The sequence below is a fragment of the Stegodyphus dumicola genome, chromosome X1 (genome assembly GCF_044657685.1).
Source record: "Stegodyphus dumicola isolate Sdum_Otavi_A_Nest chromosome X1, ASM4465768v1".
Classification (NCBI taxonomy): domain Eukaryota; kingdom Metazoa; phylum Arthropoda; class Arachnida; order Araneae; family Eresidae; genus Stegodyphus; species Stegodyphus dumicola.
Window position 1 is genome coordinate 124,008,376 of NC_140780.1, and position 21,170 is coordinate 124,029,545.

At 36.5% G+C, this 21,170-nt stretch overlaps 1 protein-coding gene across 5 annotated transcripts in view; it reads right to left on the reverse strand.

The window, feature by feature from the left end:
• Positions 1–2,242: 2,242 nt before the first annotated feature.
• The window catches only part of LOC118180043 (astakine-like), a 42,154-nt gene continuing 23,226 nt past the window's right edge, over positions 2,243–21,170 (reverse strand). For all 5 annotated transcript variants that reach the window (XM_035349195.2, XM_035349213.2, XM_035349207.2 and 2 more), the window contains exons 3-4: positions 9,344–9,416; positions 2,243–2,710 (exon numbers count right to left, since the gene is read on the reverse strand). In XM_035349195.2, coding sequence (XP_035205086.1) covers positions 2,508–2,710; positions 9,344–9,416 — 276 coding nt within the window. In that variant the 3' untranslated portion in view covers positions 2,243–2,507. The remainder of the gene's footprint in view (positions 2,711–9,343; positions 9,417–21,170) is intronic.

Here is a 21,170-nt window from a genome sequence, read left to right on the forward strand (position 1 = left end):
GGTCTGTATAATTATAGAAGTGATAGTTGTTGAATCGGGGGACTTGAGTTTGAACCTCGGCAAAAGATGGTTGAAATATGGATACCCACAAAATGTCACAGGATTTTGCTCTGATATGACAGACAAGTGAGGTAGGTTATAGTAACACCGTTTTTGAGTATATATACGTATTTGTAGAGATTTAGTTCAGATGCACTAAACATTTTTATTACAAGTATTTATTTCCTTGAATACGTTTTATACTGCACGTATACGGAATTTTATAAAATAATTTTCCTTGTGATCAATGTACAGCACTCTGCAATTGATTTCCTTTATATGCCACATGCATTTGTAAATCAGAATTATTATACTTTTATTCTGATCACGATATTTAGTGTGCTGTTATAATATATAAAACAGGGCTGCTTATGCACTATAATATATAAATACTGCATCATAAAGTACAGTTTGGTTAAAATTGAAAAAACTTACGTTTCGGTAAACGTTTAAGATGTTATTGGAACCAGCGAATGCTTTTTGCTAAGCTGATGATAGCCAAATAGTATCTGTTAGCGTCAACTGTTTAATTCTCGATAGCGGCTTATGCTAGCAGATAGCGCAATAACAATTATATTCTTGTCACAATAGCGCAATAGCGAGTTCTATTTCCACTAAAGCCTGATTGCGCCGTCTATTCCCAGCTGTTGCGTACGCTTTACACGTTTCTTTTCTGTAATGCACCCTGGCTACTATTTTGATGACGAATATCGTATCGATACATATAATGTATTTGTACTGGTACACCAATGTATTGGTGTTGCAGAAGTGCACAAATCTTTGCAACAGTTTTTATTTGATGAATTGTGTCATAATGTAGAGCATTATTGTGTTCATATACGTGTAATAGTTACTTGCCATGTATATCTATCTTCATAAGGCATATATATCAATGTGTCTATAACAGTATTATTATGATATATATATCATAATAATACACGTGTTAGTGTTATCACCGAACAGCTGTGAAATTATCGAGAACCCTGAGGAAAATAACTTCATTTAAGGAAAAGACTAGCACATGCATTGTAACTTTCTTGTCTCATTCAACTTAACAACTGAACGCTCACTATAGAATCATTTAGCTGTTGGAACGGAAAGGCTTACTTTACCATTTCCGTTGTACTTCTTTACTAAGACAGTAGTTCTTAAGAAACATTTGGACGTAAGAATGAATTTATAAGCATCGGCAGGACTTAAACAGGCTGATAAGCACCATTCCCCAGTAGGCCAGCTTGCTCTGTCGGTAAAGTCAAGCCAGTAAATTGACATACTGCTTAAGGCCATCTTTCAGTGAACGTAAGGTAGAAAACATGGGAAGTTAATGGCATCATGTAAATGTCTAAAGATTGGTCTGTAGTATTTTTAGAGTTCATATGGATTCTTAAATATGTATTAAGTCTTTTCGAAAATTTCTCCTATCAGAATGATTTGCAAACGGGGCATTTACTATTAAACCATGCATTAAATCTCGCGGAGATTGGAAGCTAAATAGAAGAAGTTTGTAACTAAGTAACTCTGCCCAAAGAACAAGGTAGCCAATGAAGTTGCAAGAAAATAAGCAGACTGCAAAAAATTATTCAATTCTAATTTTTTATTATCAAAGCTTGTTAGTGTTGAATTAATTCAGCTTAAGTCCTTTTGATTTTAATTCAAAGTAATTATCTACGTTTAGAGAAGAAAAATGAGCACAGTATGTAAGATTTCTTTAAGCTTTGATAAAAGATGCAAAGAAAGATCGCTTTTGAAAGCAATGACATCTCTTTTGTTGATAAATGATTTACACAGTAAGCTAACACAAACAGAAATTTTATGTTCCTTGAAATAAAGTATATTTTACGCCATGATAAATTAGTTTTTTTTTTACCTGAGTCATAATAAATAGTGAATGAGAATTTCATTTTAATTCAGAAAGCAGATATCCTAATTTACGCCAATTTCACAAGTGAGGCCTTTTAGTTATTAGTTATTCAATATTTGAAGTTGTAAGCTACTTTTTCTTTAATTTGATCTATTGAAATAAGAACTGCTTCTTTTAGAGAAAAAATTTTGTGAGAACTAAAAATGCTTTCTGGAATTTTTTCTAAAATTTTATATATAGTATTTCGCTGTATATTGTCTTGGAATATTATATAAAGTATTGAATGTGAGCTATTAAAGGAAATTAACTCATCAACAAGATATATTGAGTAAAAATAAATGCTTCTTTCGTCTTTTCGTCTTTTTCGATTTATTTACATTTTTCTCTAAGTTCCTTCTTTGCTACATGCATGCATAATTAATTTCAAAGTACAGCATGCTCTATTACACATTACATCACAAAAACAAAGCACTTCTTCTGAGCCCGGTGCTTTTTTTCTCTAAAAATGCTAACTTTTAACAATATAACTAAATATGATATTGTGGACAATACGAGCATTTATAATTAACAGTGTTTCTGTTTAACCTGCATTACAGTAGTCATGCAATTAGCCTTTGGAAGGTTGACATTTATTTATCTTGCACGTATATCCTTTTGCACATGGGCAGAATAATGAATAACTGTCCTCTACATCTCGAGAAATGCCATTGGGGTAAAATAGTCTTCTGTCTTCTGCAACAGCATTAGTGCGGCACCAGTCACCTGTCTTACCCATGGGCGAACATTGAGGAATTGAATATCTTTCCATTCCTGTATAAAAATATAAATAAGACAGATATAAAAAAATTATGTTACAACTTCACAACATAATATATTATTAAATCTTTAAAATCTAGAGCGTAAATAAAATTTTAAAGTGCACTTTTTCACTCTATAATTGCTACATTCTACATAAAAATTATCATTATTTAGTGAACTATATGAATTATTTGTTTAAAAAGCATTTAAAGTTCATGCAGTTTGCATGTAATTTCCGGAAAATTAATTCTTTACTACTATTTGGAGTACTTTGCAGGAAATGCTGAATTATTAGTCATTTTAACTGAGCCACAATCAAATGTTGCACGCCAAAGTTGCAGTAGTCAGAAAGGGTTCCCACTGACATTCCACAACAGCTTAGATTTCAACAACAACATCCTAAGAATCAATAAAGCTAATTTTTAGATTTGTGAAGCAATGAATGTCTAAAATTTCTGTGTTTGGGCTACAGAGATTCCTCATCTATTTCGCAAAATTCCTATATTGCTTTTTTAATATATTTAGTTTATATTTTTAATATATTATGTTAATAGTTGAATATATTTCCTGCCACATTACTGAACGATCCATTTTCCTTTGAAGGAAATTCTGTACCAGAACTTCGTCAATAAATGTTGAATCTTATGACGATTTCCATTACCGCAAAATTTCAGGAAAGTTGCCTTTGCAAAACAATTTTCAGGTAAGATTAAACCGCTTCCTGTATTGGTTCCTCGGTGTAGCAACTATCGTAGCATTCTGCAGTGATAAGATTGATACCCATCTTTCTCACTGGCATGGCTTCAAGTTTACCAGATCTCAAGTTAAGCGATTATTGACTTTGAAACCGCTCGCAAGTACAGCGTATTAATTTATTGACAACAACTCCATCAGCCTTGATGTCAGAAACGTGAGCATGTACGAAACGTCAACGAGGATCACTTTAAATTTGCAGTAGAAAACACTGCATCCTATAAGTAAAATATTTATTTGCGTAATTAAATATTTTTAATTAAAGCATTTTAAAGTTTTCTCTTATCAGCGAATTTTGAACAATCTTTTTTATTGAGGAAGTATTTTCTTCGACGTCAGAAACATTAAAAACCTGCGCCGAAATAAGATTACATTTTCGGCGAATTTTAAATTTTACATACGTATGTTTCTCTTCCATTTAATTACATGTATATCTGCTTTGACGGAGATGACAGTGGGTCCAATGATTCATTCCCGAAAAAATGTATAGTTTAACTTCTGAATAAAGATCTGACTAAGGAGAGATTTTTCCAGTTATACGCGTAATTTTTCTTATTCTGTACTGCCAAAAGTCTTGCTCTTTCTCACATTTAGACTGGTCAAACAGGGCGATAACGCTGCATTCAGTAAGGTGACGAACATGCAGATATTTTCGATAATGTGTCAAACTGTTGTAATATGAACATAATATCTGCTATTATCTGGAATATGGCCTTTTCCTACCTAAATTTCTTAGTATTACGATACACCTGCATGTAACTGCAATGCACTGCGACCCACATCAATATATTTATTCTGGGGAAAAGGAGGAAGAGCTAGAATTATTAGAAAAGTAATGCAATAGTATATATATATATATATATATAACAAATAATTAATAAGCCTAAAGGTCTTAAATAAATACTAAAAAGGAAATAAAATCTAAAAGGTTTCAGATTTTAAATTACGTCCAAAGAGGCGTTTTTTCTTTTTTAACATATAAAATTTTCAAATTAGTAGTGTTCAGCGGCTTTTCCCGCCCGTCCGCAGGGGGGGGGGAGGCACAAAACGCATATTAGATTAATTGATTTCGCACACATTTTGCACAGTTTTAGAGAATCCTAAACTGCATACATTTACAAGCGCTTAGAGGCGCAGCTCTCTGAATAAACAAGAGAATCGAAACAAACAGTTCTAAATACACTGGTTATCATAAATTAAGGAAAAATCACAAAAATCACGATTACTGAAAAAGTTACATGTAGAATTTAATGAAACTTATCCACAATATACAACACATAGTAAGGTATGAAATAACACAAAAAAAAAAAATTACCAGACAAATATGGTAGTATAGAAATTAGCACATGTATAAAATGAACAAATCGAAGGTGTCAGTTTTCTATAGGAAAAGTACCTTCAATATGGAATATGATCGCCTCTAGAAGAAATACAGCACATACAGCGATGTGTGATACTTTCAATTATGCGGTTTATCAGTTCCATAGGAAGCGAGAGCTATTGCTCTTGCAAAGCAGTTGTAAGCGCAACAAGCGTCTGAGGGAGCGGATTGAGAGCAGCTAGACGTCTTCCTAAAGCATCCCAAATTAACTCGATAGGATTCAAGTCCGGGGATCGAGCTGGCCACTCCATGCGCATAATTGTTTCCTGTTGAAGATAATCATCTACGATACGAGCCCTGTGTGGTCTTGCGTTGTCGTCCTGCAACAGGAAAGCATCACCTATTGCCCAGGCATATGGGCGCACATAAACAACAAGGATGTCATCTCTATAAATCTGAGCATTCACGATTCCACTGGAAAGACATGGAGGTCTGTGCGTCCACCCAAAAAGATACCACTCCAAACACAGACACTGCCCTTTCCGTATGCATCTCTTTCACGGATGTTTGACGGATGATAACGGGTTCTAGGTTCTCTCCATATCAAATAACGCCTACTATCGCTTTTTAGACTAAACCTGGATTCATCCGTCAAGAGAACCGCTCTCCATTGATCAAGCGTCCAGTGGACATGTCGTGCTTACTGAAAACGGTCCCTTCTATGGCGTTACGTGAGCGGCACACAAATGGCTGGTCGCCTCGCATACAGACCACCTTCGTGAAGCCTTCTACGCACAGTTGTCGTTGACACGAACCTTCCGGTGGCTGCAGCAAGGGAGGATCTAAGAAGAGTCGGAGTAGCGGTCCTAATCCTGCGTGCACATAATGTCAAATATCGGTCATCGGCGCTCGTCGTAGCAGTTGGCCGTCCTTGGCTGAACCTCCTAGATGCCGAATCTGTGGTTTGAAATTGCCTCCAAATTCTATGAACCACAGAAGGAGTCACATTTAGCCCTATGGTCCCTTCTGTTTGACTTCTGGTTTCTGACTTCTGTTTGACTTCTGTCCTGCCTCTAGTCTCCCAATGGCTCTCCAATCGCAGTTCTGCAGGCAAATGATGCCTGGAAGTCATTGTTACGAATTGGCTATCTCAGATTTCTGATGTCCGGGTTGTCACAGTGAAATATGTGGGCTTACTCTCAAACATGGACTTTTATGCTCCTCGCAGATGAAGTATACCGAAAGCAGCGCCACTAATTTGCATATCGCAGTTTTACTCAGCTACTCTTACTTGGCAACATATTAAAATTTTACACGGTTTGGCTTATTTTTGAGGAAGTTATCGCTGTTTTAGTAATTTTTCCTTAATTTATGATAACCAGTTTAATAAATACACTGCTCGACATTGAAAATGCAATACCAAGAAGGAGTGGCCAGAAAGTGATGAAATTTGGAAAAAAGACAGAGACAGCAAGCAGCAATAAGTGATCTTTATTTCAAAATGATAGTCAGAATACAGAGCGAGAACGGCGTCGGCTCAGTAGGACGTAGGACTACCGCGGAGAGCGATGCACGAAGAAACACGTCTAGGCATAGAGTCAATAAGAGTGCGGATGGTGTCTTGAGGGATGGATTTCCATTCCCTTTCAACCATTTGCCACAGTTCGTCTTCTGAGCGAGGCAGGGGCAGAGTCTGCAAACGGCGTCCAATCACATGCCACACATGTTCGATTGGTGACAGGTCAGGAGAGTACGGTGGCCAGGAAAGCATCTTTATACCTTGCAGATCATGTTGTCAGTTGCGAGCACTGTGTGGTCGGGCGTTATCCTGCTGAAAAATTGCATTGGAAGCCCATGAAGGTAGGGGATTGCCACCGGCCGCAGTACATTATCCAAGTATCGTTGGGCCGTCATAGTGCCCTGAATACGAACTAGAGGTGACCTGGAATCGTAGGCAACAGCGCTCCAAACCATTATGCCACGTTGTCGCACGGTGGGGCGTTCCCCAGTTACTGCCGGATTAGATCTGTCTCCGCGTCGACGCCACACACGTATGCGGCGACTGTCACTGGATAAACAGAAGCGTGACTCATCTGAGAACACGACGTTTCGCCGTTCTGTCATCCACATCTCTCCAGTCCGGCACCATTCTAAACGTTGGCGTCTATGCTGTGGGGTCAATGGCAGTCTTCTTAACGGACGCCGTGAGTGCAGGCCACGTTCAACCAATCGACGGGAAATGGTTCTGGTCGACACGGGAACATCCAGGGTATCTTGCAGATGCTGCAGAATCGCGGTACAAGTGACTTGCGGGACCGCCACAGCTTGTCGGCGGATGCGTCGATCCACGCGTGTTGACGTCACTCTGGCTGCACCTGCACCCCCCTTCTTCCCATATTTCCTTGTTCCAACCATGTTCGCCATAGCCGATGCACCGTGCTCGCATCCAAGTGGGTATCAGCTGCGATTTAACGTAAGGACCAACCCACCCTTCTCAGTCCGATCACCATGCCCCTTGTAAAATTGTCTATCTGGGCTGGAAGTGCCTTCGTTGACAGCGGCCTGGTATTCTCTTCTATTACACGTTTGCTCCGGGACAAAAACCAACTTTCTTCGATACTTCGTCTGGCAGAATTAACGACATGAATATTGCCCATTCTGCACGTTCTTTCCCATATATCTTACTTCACGTGCGTCGGAGAGCGCATTTCACATCATTCGCATAACTCAGTAACGTGCGTCTACTCTAAAATTTCCATAAATTTCTGACTACTCCTTCTTGGTGTTGCATTTTCAATGTCGAACAGTGTATATTCTGCTACATAAGTTCCTTTTCTGCTGAAATCCCCAAAGGTGTAAGTATAACGAATAAGATTATAGAACAGAAGTTTTCAGTTCGAATAATTCTGTTATCAATAGAATTCTTTATCGGTATGATTAACTTGCTTAACATTATTTTATATTTAAAAGAACATTTATTACTGTATAAGGTTATTCTCCCGCTTTCCTAGCGTGCGTTTGTGGTGTAGTGGTCGATTCCCGGCGAAGGCAGTTGCTAATTTTTCATCTCGCTTGCTCAAAAAAAAAAAAAAAAAAAAAAAAAAAATTAATGTCTCTACAGTGGCGCCTGAACTAAAAGGGTGTTGGATGAGGTTTCTCCACACCCAGAGTCTGGCGACTAGGTCCACGAAAACCCTAATCTCCCTTTAAAAGGGGAAGTATATAAGGTTATTCTCCCGCTTTCCTGGCGTGCCTTCGAGGTGTAGTGGTTCTGCACGCTGGGCCGGTATTCCAGAAGTCCGTGGTTCGATTCCCGACGAAGGCGGCTGCTAATTTTTCATGTCGCTTGCTTCAAAAACAATTCTAATGTCTCTATAACTGAAAAGTAGTTTTGAAGAACAACATGTGAAATTTACATTTTAATAACATTCAGTCGCGTTATTCTTAACAGATTTGCCAGGCTAAGTAAATATAGCACAATATTTTACATTTTTCATTTAATTAGTTTTATAAGCATCTTCCTTCCATGAGACAAAGTCTGCTGATAAAATTTTGCTTTCCTTGACACAATGCGACTGTAGAATCTGTTTCATTTTACATCTAATTCCTCTTCTCCTCCAGCTGGTGGTTTTAATGTTTAGTTAAATAATTTTGTTCATCTCTGAATTTCATTTCGTAGCACACAGCCGGTATCAAAGTTCTTTGTTATTAAAACAATAGTTTAGCATTTTTGTTTTGGTTTGAATATGTGTTTGAGATATACCAATATACTGTGGGTGAAAATGCATGTCTGTCTAACGTTCTGGACGATATATGGAAGAGAATATGCATGTCAAAAAAAAGATTAAAAAGAACACTTCTTCTGAAAAAGGTTATAAAGAACACTGTCTTCGAATTAAGTACTTATTGTTCGTCGAGTTGCGCTTTATGACCATACCATTTAAGATCCTAGCAAAAAACTATATTAAAGTTATATTATTAAGAGCTCTAACCTCAATTTTCTTGCCTATTTCCGATAAGCGTGCGCGTGCATAAAGCTTTTAGCAATTATATTTTCATTAAATCACATAAAGATTGTGAGCAAGTTCTGAATCCAAAAGTCTTGTTCTCCACTTAGGAGGCCGCTTTATAAAATCAGTTTCTGAGCTTCGTCCTCCAAATGTGTTCATTAACTTTTCAACCATGAAGCATTCGTTTTTCTCATATGAGGGGAATGCGAGTTAGTTTTCTTTATGTAACTCTACAAGACATTCTTCTTAAATTGAACCAAATATAAATGACATTGTAACTTGTGCAATCTCAATAAAAGGTTCCACAGAAATATTACTTTGTTTTTTTTTCCGGTGATGTTATATGTAAAAAAGACAACTTATTGTCATTAATTGACTTACAACTATACCAGGTTTCAAATTTCTACCCTATTTCGTTTTAAATGTTATACACTACTCAGTGTATAATATTCCTTAATTTGTAACAGGCACTGTATTAATTATAACATCATTTTATATAATTGCTTTGTTTCTTTAGTTAAAATATATGTTTCATAAAAATACTTCTAACGTTTTACATACCAATACGGCAGCATTCATTTGGTCCACAGTCACTCTTTTTTTTGCATTCATTTGGTTCATAGCTGACGACAGCCTGTTAGAATACAAAAGAGTATTAAGAAAATACAATTATGTGCAAGTAACATTTAAATAGAAAAAGTATTTTAGCATTATGTCGTTTCTGCGTATTGATTTAATTTTCTTCCTTTGTGGAATAAGAATAAAAAGAAAATCAAAATAAATATATATCCCAGAAAAGGCAAATAGTTTCCAAAATACTTTACAAAAGATGTTTTAAACAGTTCCTATTTACAGTACAGTGTAAAACTTAAGTTACTAACTTCCTTGAATATAGTTAGAACACGAAAGTATGCTAGAGTCTTAACGTTCGACAGCAGTTAGAATTGAGCACGTTGGATAAATTGCGTTAATATTGTTTTAATTATAATATGTTTACATTTTGGCATGCCTGGAGAGTAGAACCAAAAAATGATTAATGGCACAGGTCAAAAGGTTAAAAAAAAACATAATTATGGCCAAAGTACATTTCAAGCTTCTGGTGGTGACAAATATCAAGGCAATGATATTCCTGAACATACGTATAAGAGACTTGAAAGCTCGTAATCACTATACGAGGTTGCAGATTAGCTTGTTGTGACTTGGAATGTAGTTAATAGCGTATCGAAATAATTCTGAATTAGTGAACGTATAGTAGACATTCAGTATTCAACTGTCCCAGGTAAACATCTGGTTTCAAATATTAGCTCTCGCTAGCTAGCCCTAAACACTTTCCAAATTGCAGCATAGTCTTTGCTTAATTTTATAGCTTATAACAGCAACTGAATACCATGGAAACTGCTGAATTGCGCTGAGACAACTTTAGGAAAGCTGTCCTTGTAGAAGACAACCTGTAGCGATATATTTGGTTAAACTTTAATAGTACCCAGGGCTTAATTTCTAAAATTAGAAGAATAAATTTAAATTAAGATTAATTTTAGTTAATTTAATCACTTAAATAATTAATTGATTTAATTTAATTAAACAAATAAATAATAAATTAGTTAAATAATCAATTTAAATTATGAAAAATGTAAAGAGATAAAAAGAAAGCTAATAAATTATTAAATTAATTTCAAATAGTTAAATAGAAAAAAAAAGCATCGGACCTTGTTTTATTTGGGGCACTCGCTGGAATTACAATTCCACTTAGCAGAAGCAGCTCAGCCAATCTCCGTCCGAGTTTAAGACCTGATTAAACGTGTAATGTACTATAACGTTGCGCGCCTCTAACTTGCACGCAACCAAGAGGTGACTGTGAAAGCTTGTATAAACCACAGAGTCTTATAAAGGGTGTAAGTCCCTTTTTATTCAACGTAATAAATTACAATGGCGTCCTCTTGACGCTTACAGACTGTGCCCACTAGGCAGTCAAATAAAAATAAAAACCTGAAAAGAAAGTAAAGACAATATTCTAACTACGAGGCTCTCTAAAATAACTAACTCACCGCGTTTTACAATACGGCTGCTAATTCAGCAGACTTGAAGCTCACTGGAACAATTGCAACTACTTCCCGCCAAGCACATAGGCCGCAACGCGGGGTTCTTCAATTCTCGATAACTACCTCCGCGCTCGCTAAGTAAGAATAACTCTCACCGAACTCGTTTCCTTCTATTTAAATCATTCTACTTCCGCTGATAATTTGAATGCTTGCGCGTTCTACTCAAATTTACATATTCTGGCATTGGCAGTTCCAGGGGAAAGTAAGGATTGACAGGAAAGATAGTTTAAACTTAAAATAAATGTTAGTTAAAATAAATATAAACCCTACATTTGCCACTGCCAGAATTTGGAAAACTTGGAAGCAGGTCCTACCAACGACCTGTTGTAAGTTTATCTAATTCTGAACTAACTGGCGAAAGCCTCGTTTACACAAAAAAAATCTTATGTAACAATTATATATTAAAATTCTGTTACTCGTTACAAAGCTTTCTTCTTACAGCAACTTTTCCTGGACTTCATCAATCAATCTTGGTCTTTCCTTCCAGCATCTGGAAGGAATAAGTATCAGTATCTTTCTACATACATTATAATTTACACTTTCTTGACACAATAAATTTTTGTTTTTAAACGATTCGTTTTTCTTAGTTATTGCTTACTTCACATTCATTCAATTTTTCAAGCATTAATTTAACTTTACCCTGGCTCTCCACCATGTGTGGTGTCAAACGGGAATATTCGTGTTTTAGTCTTACAACACTTCCCCTAACCTCCATGATTTGTTAGAATTCAACAACCAACTAGACACACCTTACTCGACATTCTACAACTCAATGAGCTACTTTAATATTCTTAAAAATTCAAATGTAGGTGGAGAACCCTACAAAACACATTCATTCTAACTTCCCCCTCATTCATCTTTAAACATGCAGGCTTTCGCTCTAAAGCATGACTTTACAGTTTAATACTTAAATTTTGACTTCATTGCTTTTAAGCATTCACTTTTAGCATCTACAATTTTATGCTTCTAGACTAAATTCTACTTTTACATAACATGCAAGTATTTACATACATTTACAAAAGTTTAATACATATGCTTTTTACAATTTACCATAAAATGAATAAGAGAAAATAAATTTTTACTTTACTCATTCTTCGCCAAGCTGGCGGTACTGAAACTAAAATTCTTATTAGTACAAGAATACGAAGTTATTTTTATCTCCGGCCAAATTTTGGCTTTAACATAACAGAATTAGTCTTTCGACCAACAGAAAATGCTTGTTTTTAGCTTTTACACTTAAAGAAAATAATACTTTTGTCTTAGCTAAATAAAGTAAAACAAAACTAAGTCTCAACCGAGACATATTGACTTTCGTCAAAACATAGAACTTCGTACTTATGCATAACATTTCGGAACAAAAGAGAAAAATATTTATAGGTTTTAACTTATCTTTGAGTTTTCGATGCTTGAAATTCCGTCATCCGTTTTTGGCAAAATTGATCCCAAGTTAGAGGTGTCATGGATGTCAATCTTCTCCTTATTGATCTCCGAGTGTCGTCCCCGTTGCTCTTTCTTTTGCGTCCTCTACATGCTGGCCTCTTGACGGAGTAATCGTCTGGTTGTTGGCCTTTGCGTTTCTGCCTGGGACGGCTGGTCTTGACGTCCTCCGGTCTGAAGTCCTTGAATTTCTTCTGTTCCTCGTACTTCTGTGCCTCCTGTTGGCGTTTCAGTTTCCGGAACGGCGGCCTTGCTGGCACCTGACTCTGTGGCCGTGTGCGCGTTCTCCTTGATGTGTAATTTCTCCTGCCATCTTTTGTAGGTGGTGTTTTCGTCTTTACCACGGTTTCTTTACCCGGTTCATCTGTATTTTTGTTTTTCTTAAACGCCGGAGTTTGAAAATCATTTTTTCTTTTTGATACCGACGTCCGGGTTGTAGAAGTGCTAGGTCTCTCTTCAGTTCTCCGTTTCTTGGGTGGTGGAATAGTTGTTGCAGTCTCTGGCCCTTCTATTTCGTTTAGACTTGAGTCTTGCAAGAAACTTTTAAGGATTTCAAAATCATTTGGATTATAGTATTTTTTCACCTGGTCGGGACTTGCTTTACAGATTTCCCCTCTCTCGTTTTTAAGATATAAGACTACTCTTTTGATTTCCTGAATTACATAGGGGCCTTCAAACTTTGGAGCTAGCTTTGCCATAAAATTGTCTGGGGCACTTGATAAAGAAAATTTCCGTTTCAATACTTTATCCCCAACTTTAAAATCTGCTTCACGGCGTTTTCTATCATAATATAACTTTTGTCTATTTCTTGCCGTATCCGAAGTTTTAAGCGCCTGGTCAATCAACTTTTGCACGTCTTGTTGTCTAAATTCCTGCTCTCTTTGTTGCACAAAGAATAATTTATCTAAAGGCGTAATTAACTTTCTGCCTAAAAATAATTCTGCTGGAGTTTTTCCCGTAGTATCATGATGTGCCGTTCTTAAAGCATAAGCTAATTCATTTATGTAGCCATCCCAGCGCTTGTGATGTGTGCTAACGTAACTGCGAATTATTTTTACAATGTTTTTATTAACTCTTTCTGCTATGTTAGCCTGTGGTCTATACGGAACCATTTTGATATGGCATATGCCAAGTCCATTGCATATGTTTTCAAATATTTGACTAATGAATTGTTTTCCGTTATCGCTAATGACTTTTATCGGTGCACCGTATTTTAAAATGTATCTGTGTAAGAATGCATCTGCGACTGTTTTGGCTGACGCGCGTTTAAGTGGAACAATTTCTATCCATTTTGAAAAATGATCTACTATTACTAAAACGATTTTTATTTAACTCGCTCTGGGGGAAGGGACCAAGGAGATCTATGCCTAAAATTTCATTCGGAAATGTAGCGCGAATGCTATTTAAGTACCCGGCCGGGCTGTAATTAATATCATTTATTAACTGACATTGATTGCAGGACCTGACATACGCCGTTACTATATTGTATAATTGCGGGAAATATACCGCCTCGCGTACCCTTTTTATAGTCTTCCTGACCCCGAGGTGGCCCGCTGTTTTTTTTTCGTGCAACTCCTTCAAAATGCTTAATCGAAGCGAGGCTGGGATGACTGGCTTATACTCAAGATTTTCGTTTGTTGTTTTCGTATAGAATAATAAATTATCTATTATTTCATAGTTTTTTGCTCTATTTCTTATCGCATCGATATCTGTGTGCTCAAAGCTTTCGGGGTCTTTCAATAAGCATAGATATTTCCAAATTCAGGATCAGCTTTCAGTTCAGTAATAACCGTATCTCTAAAATCTAAAATTTTTGAAGTCAACACAGCGCATTTAAGTTCATTACCTTCATCGTCCAGTTTTATACGAGAAAGTGCGTCAGCTACATTGTTTTCCTTACCCGGTTTATATTTTATTGTGATATTATATTCTTGGAGTTTTAAAGCCCATCTTATTAACCTGGGCGTTAGGTTTTTTCCCGAGTAAAGTCTACCAACAGCCGCATGATCCGAAAAGACTGTTACTGGCGATTTGCCGAAATAAACTCGAAATTTGTGTACAGCCATTAATACGGCTAATGTTTCTCTTTCTGTAGCTGTATAATTCCTTTGTGTTTGATTCAATGTTTTACTAAAAAATGCCAGCGGATGGTTATTTTGCATAAGAACCGCACCCACCGCATAGTCTGATGCATCTGCCGCAATTTCCAGGTTTTCGTCCCCCTCAGGGAATTTTAAAACAGGGGCATTAATAAGCGCTTCTTTTAATCTTTCAAAAGCTGTGTTAGCTTCAGCTGTCCACGTAAATTTACTCTTTTTTCTTTTGATTACTAAGAGTGGTTCAACAATATTAGCGAAATCTTTTATGAAAGATCGATAGTAAGAACATAGTCCAAGGAAAGACGAAAGTTTCTTGGCGGTGTTGGGCGGTGGGAAATTCTTAATAGCTTTTATTTTTGAATCTTGCGTTTCTATACCCTTTTGCGAAATTTTATAACCGAGATATTTAAGTTCTTTAGTTGCGAACTTGCATTTTGAGGCGTTAATTGTAAGACCGGCCTCTTTTAATAATTTAAAAACTTGTTCGAGGTCATTAATGTGTTGTTCCAACGTATTACTCGTTATAATTATATCATCTAGATAAATTAAAGTTGATTTTCCTAGGACAGGCTTTAGAACAATGTCCATAGCTCTCTGGAATGTTGATGGGGCCCCACACAACCCAAAAGGCATGCGTAAAAATGCATAAGTGCCCGATTTTGTTATAAACGCGGTTTTATGTATATCTTCGGGTCTCATAGCTATTTGATAGTAGCCAGACGTTAAGTCCAAAGTAGACATATATCTCGTCGATTTGATCTGTCTAATGATCTCGTCTATAACCGGCAAAGGGTAAACTGGAAATTTAGTTATGCTATTTAGTTTTCTATAATCGATAGCAAACCTCCAAGCCCTTTTATCCGAAGGAGGAAACTCGTTCTTTTTCCTACATAGTACGACTGGACTCGCGTACTCACTATTTATGGGCGTTATTATTTTATTCTTTAACATCTCCTGAATATGTTCTTCGATGATTAAATCTTTTTGTTTATCATAGCGATACGGTTTAGTCCTACAAGGTTTTTCGGCATTTAATTGAATCTTGTGAGTCACGATCTGACAGTTTCCCGGTTTTTCTGAAAACAAATGAGAAAAATTACTCACCACTTGCTGTATTGCTTTACTTTCCTGGTCATTCAAATGGCTAAGGTCCAATTCAGGTGTCTCCACAGGTTCCACCACCTTCTGGTCCATCTCCAACACCACGGAACTATCCTGAAAATCCAATTTGGCCCTCGCGGCCCTTAAAAAGTCCATACCTGAAATAAGAGAGTGTTGGAGGTCTTTCACCACAAAAATTAATACTTTGAGATTTTCCTCTTTTATCTGTAAGTTTAATGATACTTTCCCGATGCAGTGACATGTTTTTCCTTGCGCCGCTATAATTTCCGTATTTCTGGTTTTAAAGAGTCGTATCCTAAAAAAATTCTTTTTGAAGAACTTTTCACTCATGAAATTTCCTTCTGCCCCTGTATCGATGAGGGCTTCTACTGGTACATCGCCAACCAGGACTTGTATAATTGGTAGCTGTGAGTTTTTTACGATGACTGTATTTAGATGTCTATTTGAGGGTTTTTCTAAAACTTCCGGGGTCTGGACCCTCCCTTTCACAGGCCCCTCTAGTCGTTTAAAGCTTTTCTTTTCATCTGTGTCTTCTGGGTACGCGGATGCTTATTTTCAAATTTTCTTTTTGGGCCTTGACCTTCGAGTTTCGATGCGTTAGCTTGATAGTTCTTTCCCCCATATGAGCGATTTCCATTTCTGGTTTCCTCCTTCCTTCTGGTACTTTGAGAATATGTTTCCCCTCTCGCTCTTTCCGCTATTCTGCGATTTTGAAATTTCACCGCCAATTCGAAAAGTTCCTGCAATGTGGTTGGGTTTCTAATTTCAAAGTAGTCTTGGACAGCGGGTAACAATCTTGGTAATATTATTTCAATTATCTCCACATCGGGTTTTTTCCCATACAACATATCCGTTAGCTTGATTTTTCGTAAAATAAAGTCCGTCAATTGTGCTGTATCCCGTTGATAGAAACTATATAGCTCGGCTTCCAGCCGTGCGCGATCTTTCTCTATGGGGAAGGCTTTTACTAACGATTTTTTGAAATTTTCAAAAGTATACGTCGGGCTTCCAAATTCACCTAGAAGAAATTTGCCTATATTTTTCCACCATAGCGCGGCCTGTCCTCTTAGTGCTGATGTGGCGATAGCAACTTTTTGTCTTTCAGGCACAGGATAGAGCTGAAAGTGGTTTTCTATACCTTCTAAAAATACGGACACCGAATTTTTTCCGTCGAAATAGACGTTTGGCTTGATTGATGCTCTCAAAGTCTGGACCAGGTATCCAAATCCTTCTAACTGCGTTGTCATTTCTTGGTGTTGTCCAGCGGCTTCCATCCAGTTTTCGGCCATTTCAGTTCGATAAGTGTTCGGGCGCCAATATAACGTTGCGCGCCTCTAACTTGCACGCAACCAAGAGGTGACTGTGAAAGCTTGTATAAACCACAGAGTCTTATAAAGGGTGTAAGTCCCTTTTTATTCAACGTAATAAATTACAATGGCGTCCTCTTGACGCTTACAGACTGTGCCCACTAGGCAGTCAAATAAAAATAAAAACCTGAAAAGAAAGTAAAGACAATATTCTAACTACGAGGCTCTCTAAAATAACTAACTCACCGCGTTTTACAATACGGCTGCTAATTCAGCAGACTTAAAGCTCACTGGAACAATTGCAACTACTTCCCGCCAAGCACATAGGCCGCAACGCGGGGTTCTTCAATTCTCGATAACTACCTCCGCGCTCGCTAAGTAAGAATAACTCTCACCGAACTCGTTTCCTTCTATTTAAATCATACTACTTCCGCTGATAATTTGAATGCTTGCGCGTTCTACTCAAATTTACATATTCTGGCTTTGGCAGTTCCAGGGGAAAGTAAGGATTGACAGGAAAGATAGTTTAAACTTAAAATAAATGTTAGTTAAAATAAATATAAACCCTACAGTACTATTCCAAGGGATGACAGGTACCACTCTTTTTTCGCAGTACAAGGAGAATAGTGAGAATTCTAGAAAGAGTATGAGGATATGGAAAGAAATTTAACGGAAAATTATAACTTAGAAAATACGGAGGCGAGAGTTCAAGACTTTCTAATCGCTGAGACTAGTATTATTATTTCTTGAATGCAACGTGAGAATAAACATAAGACTTCTCTGTACAAGCGACAGCAGTGGGTCCTCGTTTGGTTACATCATTCAGAAAGTCTACAGGAGCTCTGCAGTAGGAAGTCACTAGCGTGGAACGTGCACGACCAGGGTATCACTTTTAGTTCTTTGCGAAATACAAAATTTACCCGGTCTCATAAACTCATTGCATATCCTGGAGAATAAGCCTTTGACATATGATTGGGGAGAGGGCTCTTTCCTTAAAAGTCTGAACCTCTGTGTAAGAGTGCGAGAGAAATACGAGCCTGCATTCAGAAGTTAGAATTTATTTTTAAGGCATGTTTACTGTTAAAACAAAATTTATGTGCTAAAATTGTGGTTCATTTACATAATAGAAGAGCCGGAGCCCTTTTATTTAAGGCTTCGGTGCGCTCCGGCTGAAATTATAATTTATCTCGAAAACTGAGAAGTACCGGAGCCGGGCTCCGGTTGGTTTCGGCGCAATTCACCTGAACAACATTTGAGCGCAAGGAAAAAAACGATTACGGCAGGCCCATAAACATGCTCACTAAAATCTGGTACCAATAATATCATACCATTCTCTTAATTTATGAATATCCTTTCATTTTGTAAAGAAATTCTCGAAATGTCTACATCTTGCCAAACCTTAGTACCATGGCATACCTTAATACCCATCACATACTAGCGCGAAGGATACGACCCGAATTGGAGGGTGCAGGTGTGAGCTGATATAATGGAAAATGTTAATTCTGTAGGAATTTATGTTAATTAACTAATTATAATCAGTCATGATGATTAGTTAACTAATAGTAATTATTTTTTGGCCTTTACTTTAACATCCTTCTGTAGTCCTCACTCGAATGCATATTAGTTGTTGAGTATTTAAGCCGAGGTTTTGAATGTTTTGGGGTTGAACAGCCTCGTATTGCAGTTACTTCCTAGCGCGAGCTCTGCCAACATTATTTCGGGTTTAGCCATCTTGCTAGCCGACCATTAAATATGCGCCTTTAATTATTTGAACCAGCTTAAGTAACTATTTTTTGTGTAGTCTCAGACTACGTTGCCTAATTAGAATTTAACTTCATAATATGTTATTTTAAATACCAGCAAATACCGGCGTTTTAAAATATTCTGTGAGACAAGTGGTTTCTTCTGTTAATTTAATGTTCAATAAAAAGGTTATTTTAACATCTCTAAATTCAGACTAAAATGAAAACTTGGATGTTCCCTCCTAGAACGGTGAGATGATATTTGGCTATCACAGCGAGGACATAAGCTTTTTATAAGCGCTTCTGACTGGCACGATTGGCCCTAATATAATAGTCTGAAAATAGAGAGATTCTCGATCCGTGATGGAGAAACGACTCTGAAAGCGAATGTAATGTGGTTTTGGAATCCCCTTCGAGGTCTAGACATTATCAAAGCAAAAGTCTTTTAAATTCAGCAGAAAGGTATGCATACACTTTCTTCATGAATTGTACCATAGCTATACAATGTCCTTGTACGAGAATAAAATTGATTGTTCTCTGTCAAAGACATGTAACAAAAGCTGTGAAAGATATATTGCTTATATTTTACTTATTTTTAAAACCATGATAAGGGCCTGTTGTGTTTTAGTTCTTACGGCTGTGTTACTCTGGTTTCCGGCATTGCTATTTTTCAACTCATTTCAAACTGGGAAGAGAGATCAAATTAATTGCTTACTCCTAAATTTGATTAAATAATCATACATGGAAAGACGCCACATGAGCAAAATATCTAACAATGCTAACATCTAACAAGCTTGGCAAAGCCTGCTTATCGAAAGCAGGGGATATTAGACATATTTCTAAATCTGAAACAGGTTTTTATTCGAGTGATCATAAATTTAGATGCTATGGTTCAGATCTGAAATTAATGAATTAAGAATGATATCTAAGATACTGATTTTGCTCAAAGGTTTCATTGGCATTATTTGACAGATAAGATTGATTCACCACAGCTTAAAATTAATGTGTCGAGGTTTATTTTTCAGTGCTAAGACTTTTAACATTCATTCATTTACATTCCTGCTTTATTATTTTGGCTAGACTACTACTGTTGAGGGCGAGTTATCATCTTAATGTTTTATTTATCCGTAGCCAATTAACTGACTTTCGCTGGTCAACGCCAAATACCAGAAACTAATTAATCTGTTTTTCCTGTCGATGCTAAATGGCAGGTAGATTTCATAGTCATGTTTTTATTCGTACTGCTAGTAAAATAAAGTAATATTCCGAAACATTGAAATTGCACTCGCTATGACCATTAAGTGGTGATTAGTATTTTTATTTAAAAATTACAGAATTTAGGCGCAAATACTTGTTCTGTAAAGAAACGTAAGCCATTATTATGTCATTTAAAAGTAAGCTGATATTATTTGGAGTTGAATTGAGATGCTGGTACTTTTTAATGTAATTTAACACATACTTGCATAATTACCGGATACAAAATAAATACTACTAAAAATTTTTATATGCAACCGACAACTTATCCATTACATCAATCAAAATCTTGCTGCATGATTAACAGATTTCCCAAATATAATATATCACAGTCATTTTTAGACCAGTAGCTATGATCAATTATTGATGTTAAAAAATTTCATGCTCTAGAAACCCATTTCAGTTTCTTAAATTCTCACCAGCTAATTTGGTAGAGTTAATTCTTAGCTACTGGATGATTTTCTTAGCTACTGGATGATTTTCTTAGCTACTGGATGATTATCTTCAATCAAATTCAACAATCAACACCTAGCAATTTACATGTCCGCTTCTGATAGATAATAATAGTGATTATGGCAGAAACCGCAATGACTAACGCGCTACGAGTTCATTTGTTTTTTCTAGTGAAAATGACGGGAGTAAAAAACAAAAGACATATTATTGGAGAAGCAACAAGAATCAGTGTCAATTTTGCTGGCCTAATTTCGATGGTTTTAACTATATAACATCTTCCTCAGCTGCCTGTGCCTAATTGAAATCATTATTCGGGGTGTTATTTTAACCTAAATTAAAGGACAGATTAACTAAACAGTAACCAATTAGTTGAAATCCAAATTAAACTCCACAAAATTACTTTGCAGTAGTCATTGAGAAGCAAATTAATCTGACTAAATTTCTAAAGATACGTTTACTGTAAGCTTCAAAATTCTGTATAAATTCTATAAAACGATACATGTCAAAATGCTAAAATGAAAGAAATGTAAAATAACATTTTCCTAAATATAATTATAAAATTTGAATCTTATTTTCTAGCAGCCCGACCCGCAAATGAAAAATATTCACTTAAAATGCCTTAAAAGAATATTTCTATCGTAATCTATATATTATAATGAAGAAAGTTTGTGTGTTTATCCTCTAATAACTCAGTCACTACTATAGCTATCGTCACTAAACTTTCTACAGTTCTTGTCTGGGTTCTGGTAAAGGTCAACGTCCACTTTTTACAAAAGCAAAGTAGCTAAAATCAGAGATATTATTTAAAAACTCGGAAAAGGATAATCTTCGACCTCATTTTTCCGAGTGGCAACAGTCTCGCAAGCTGGAGATGG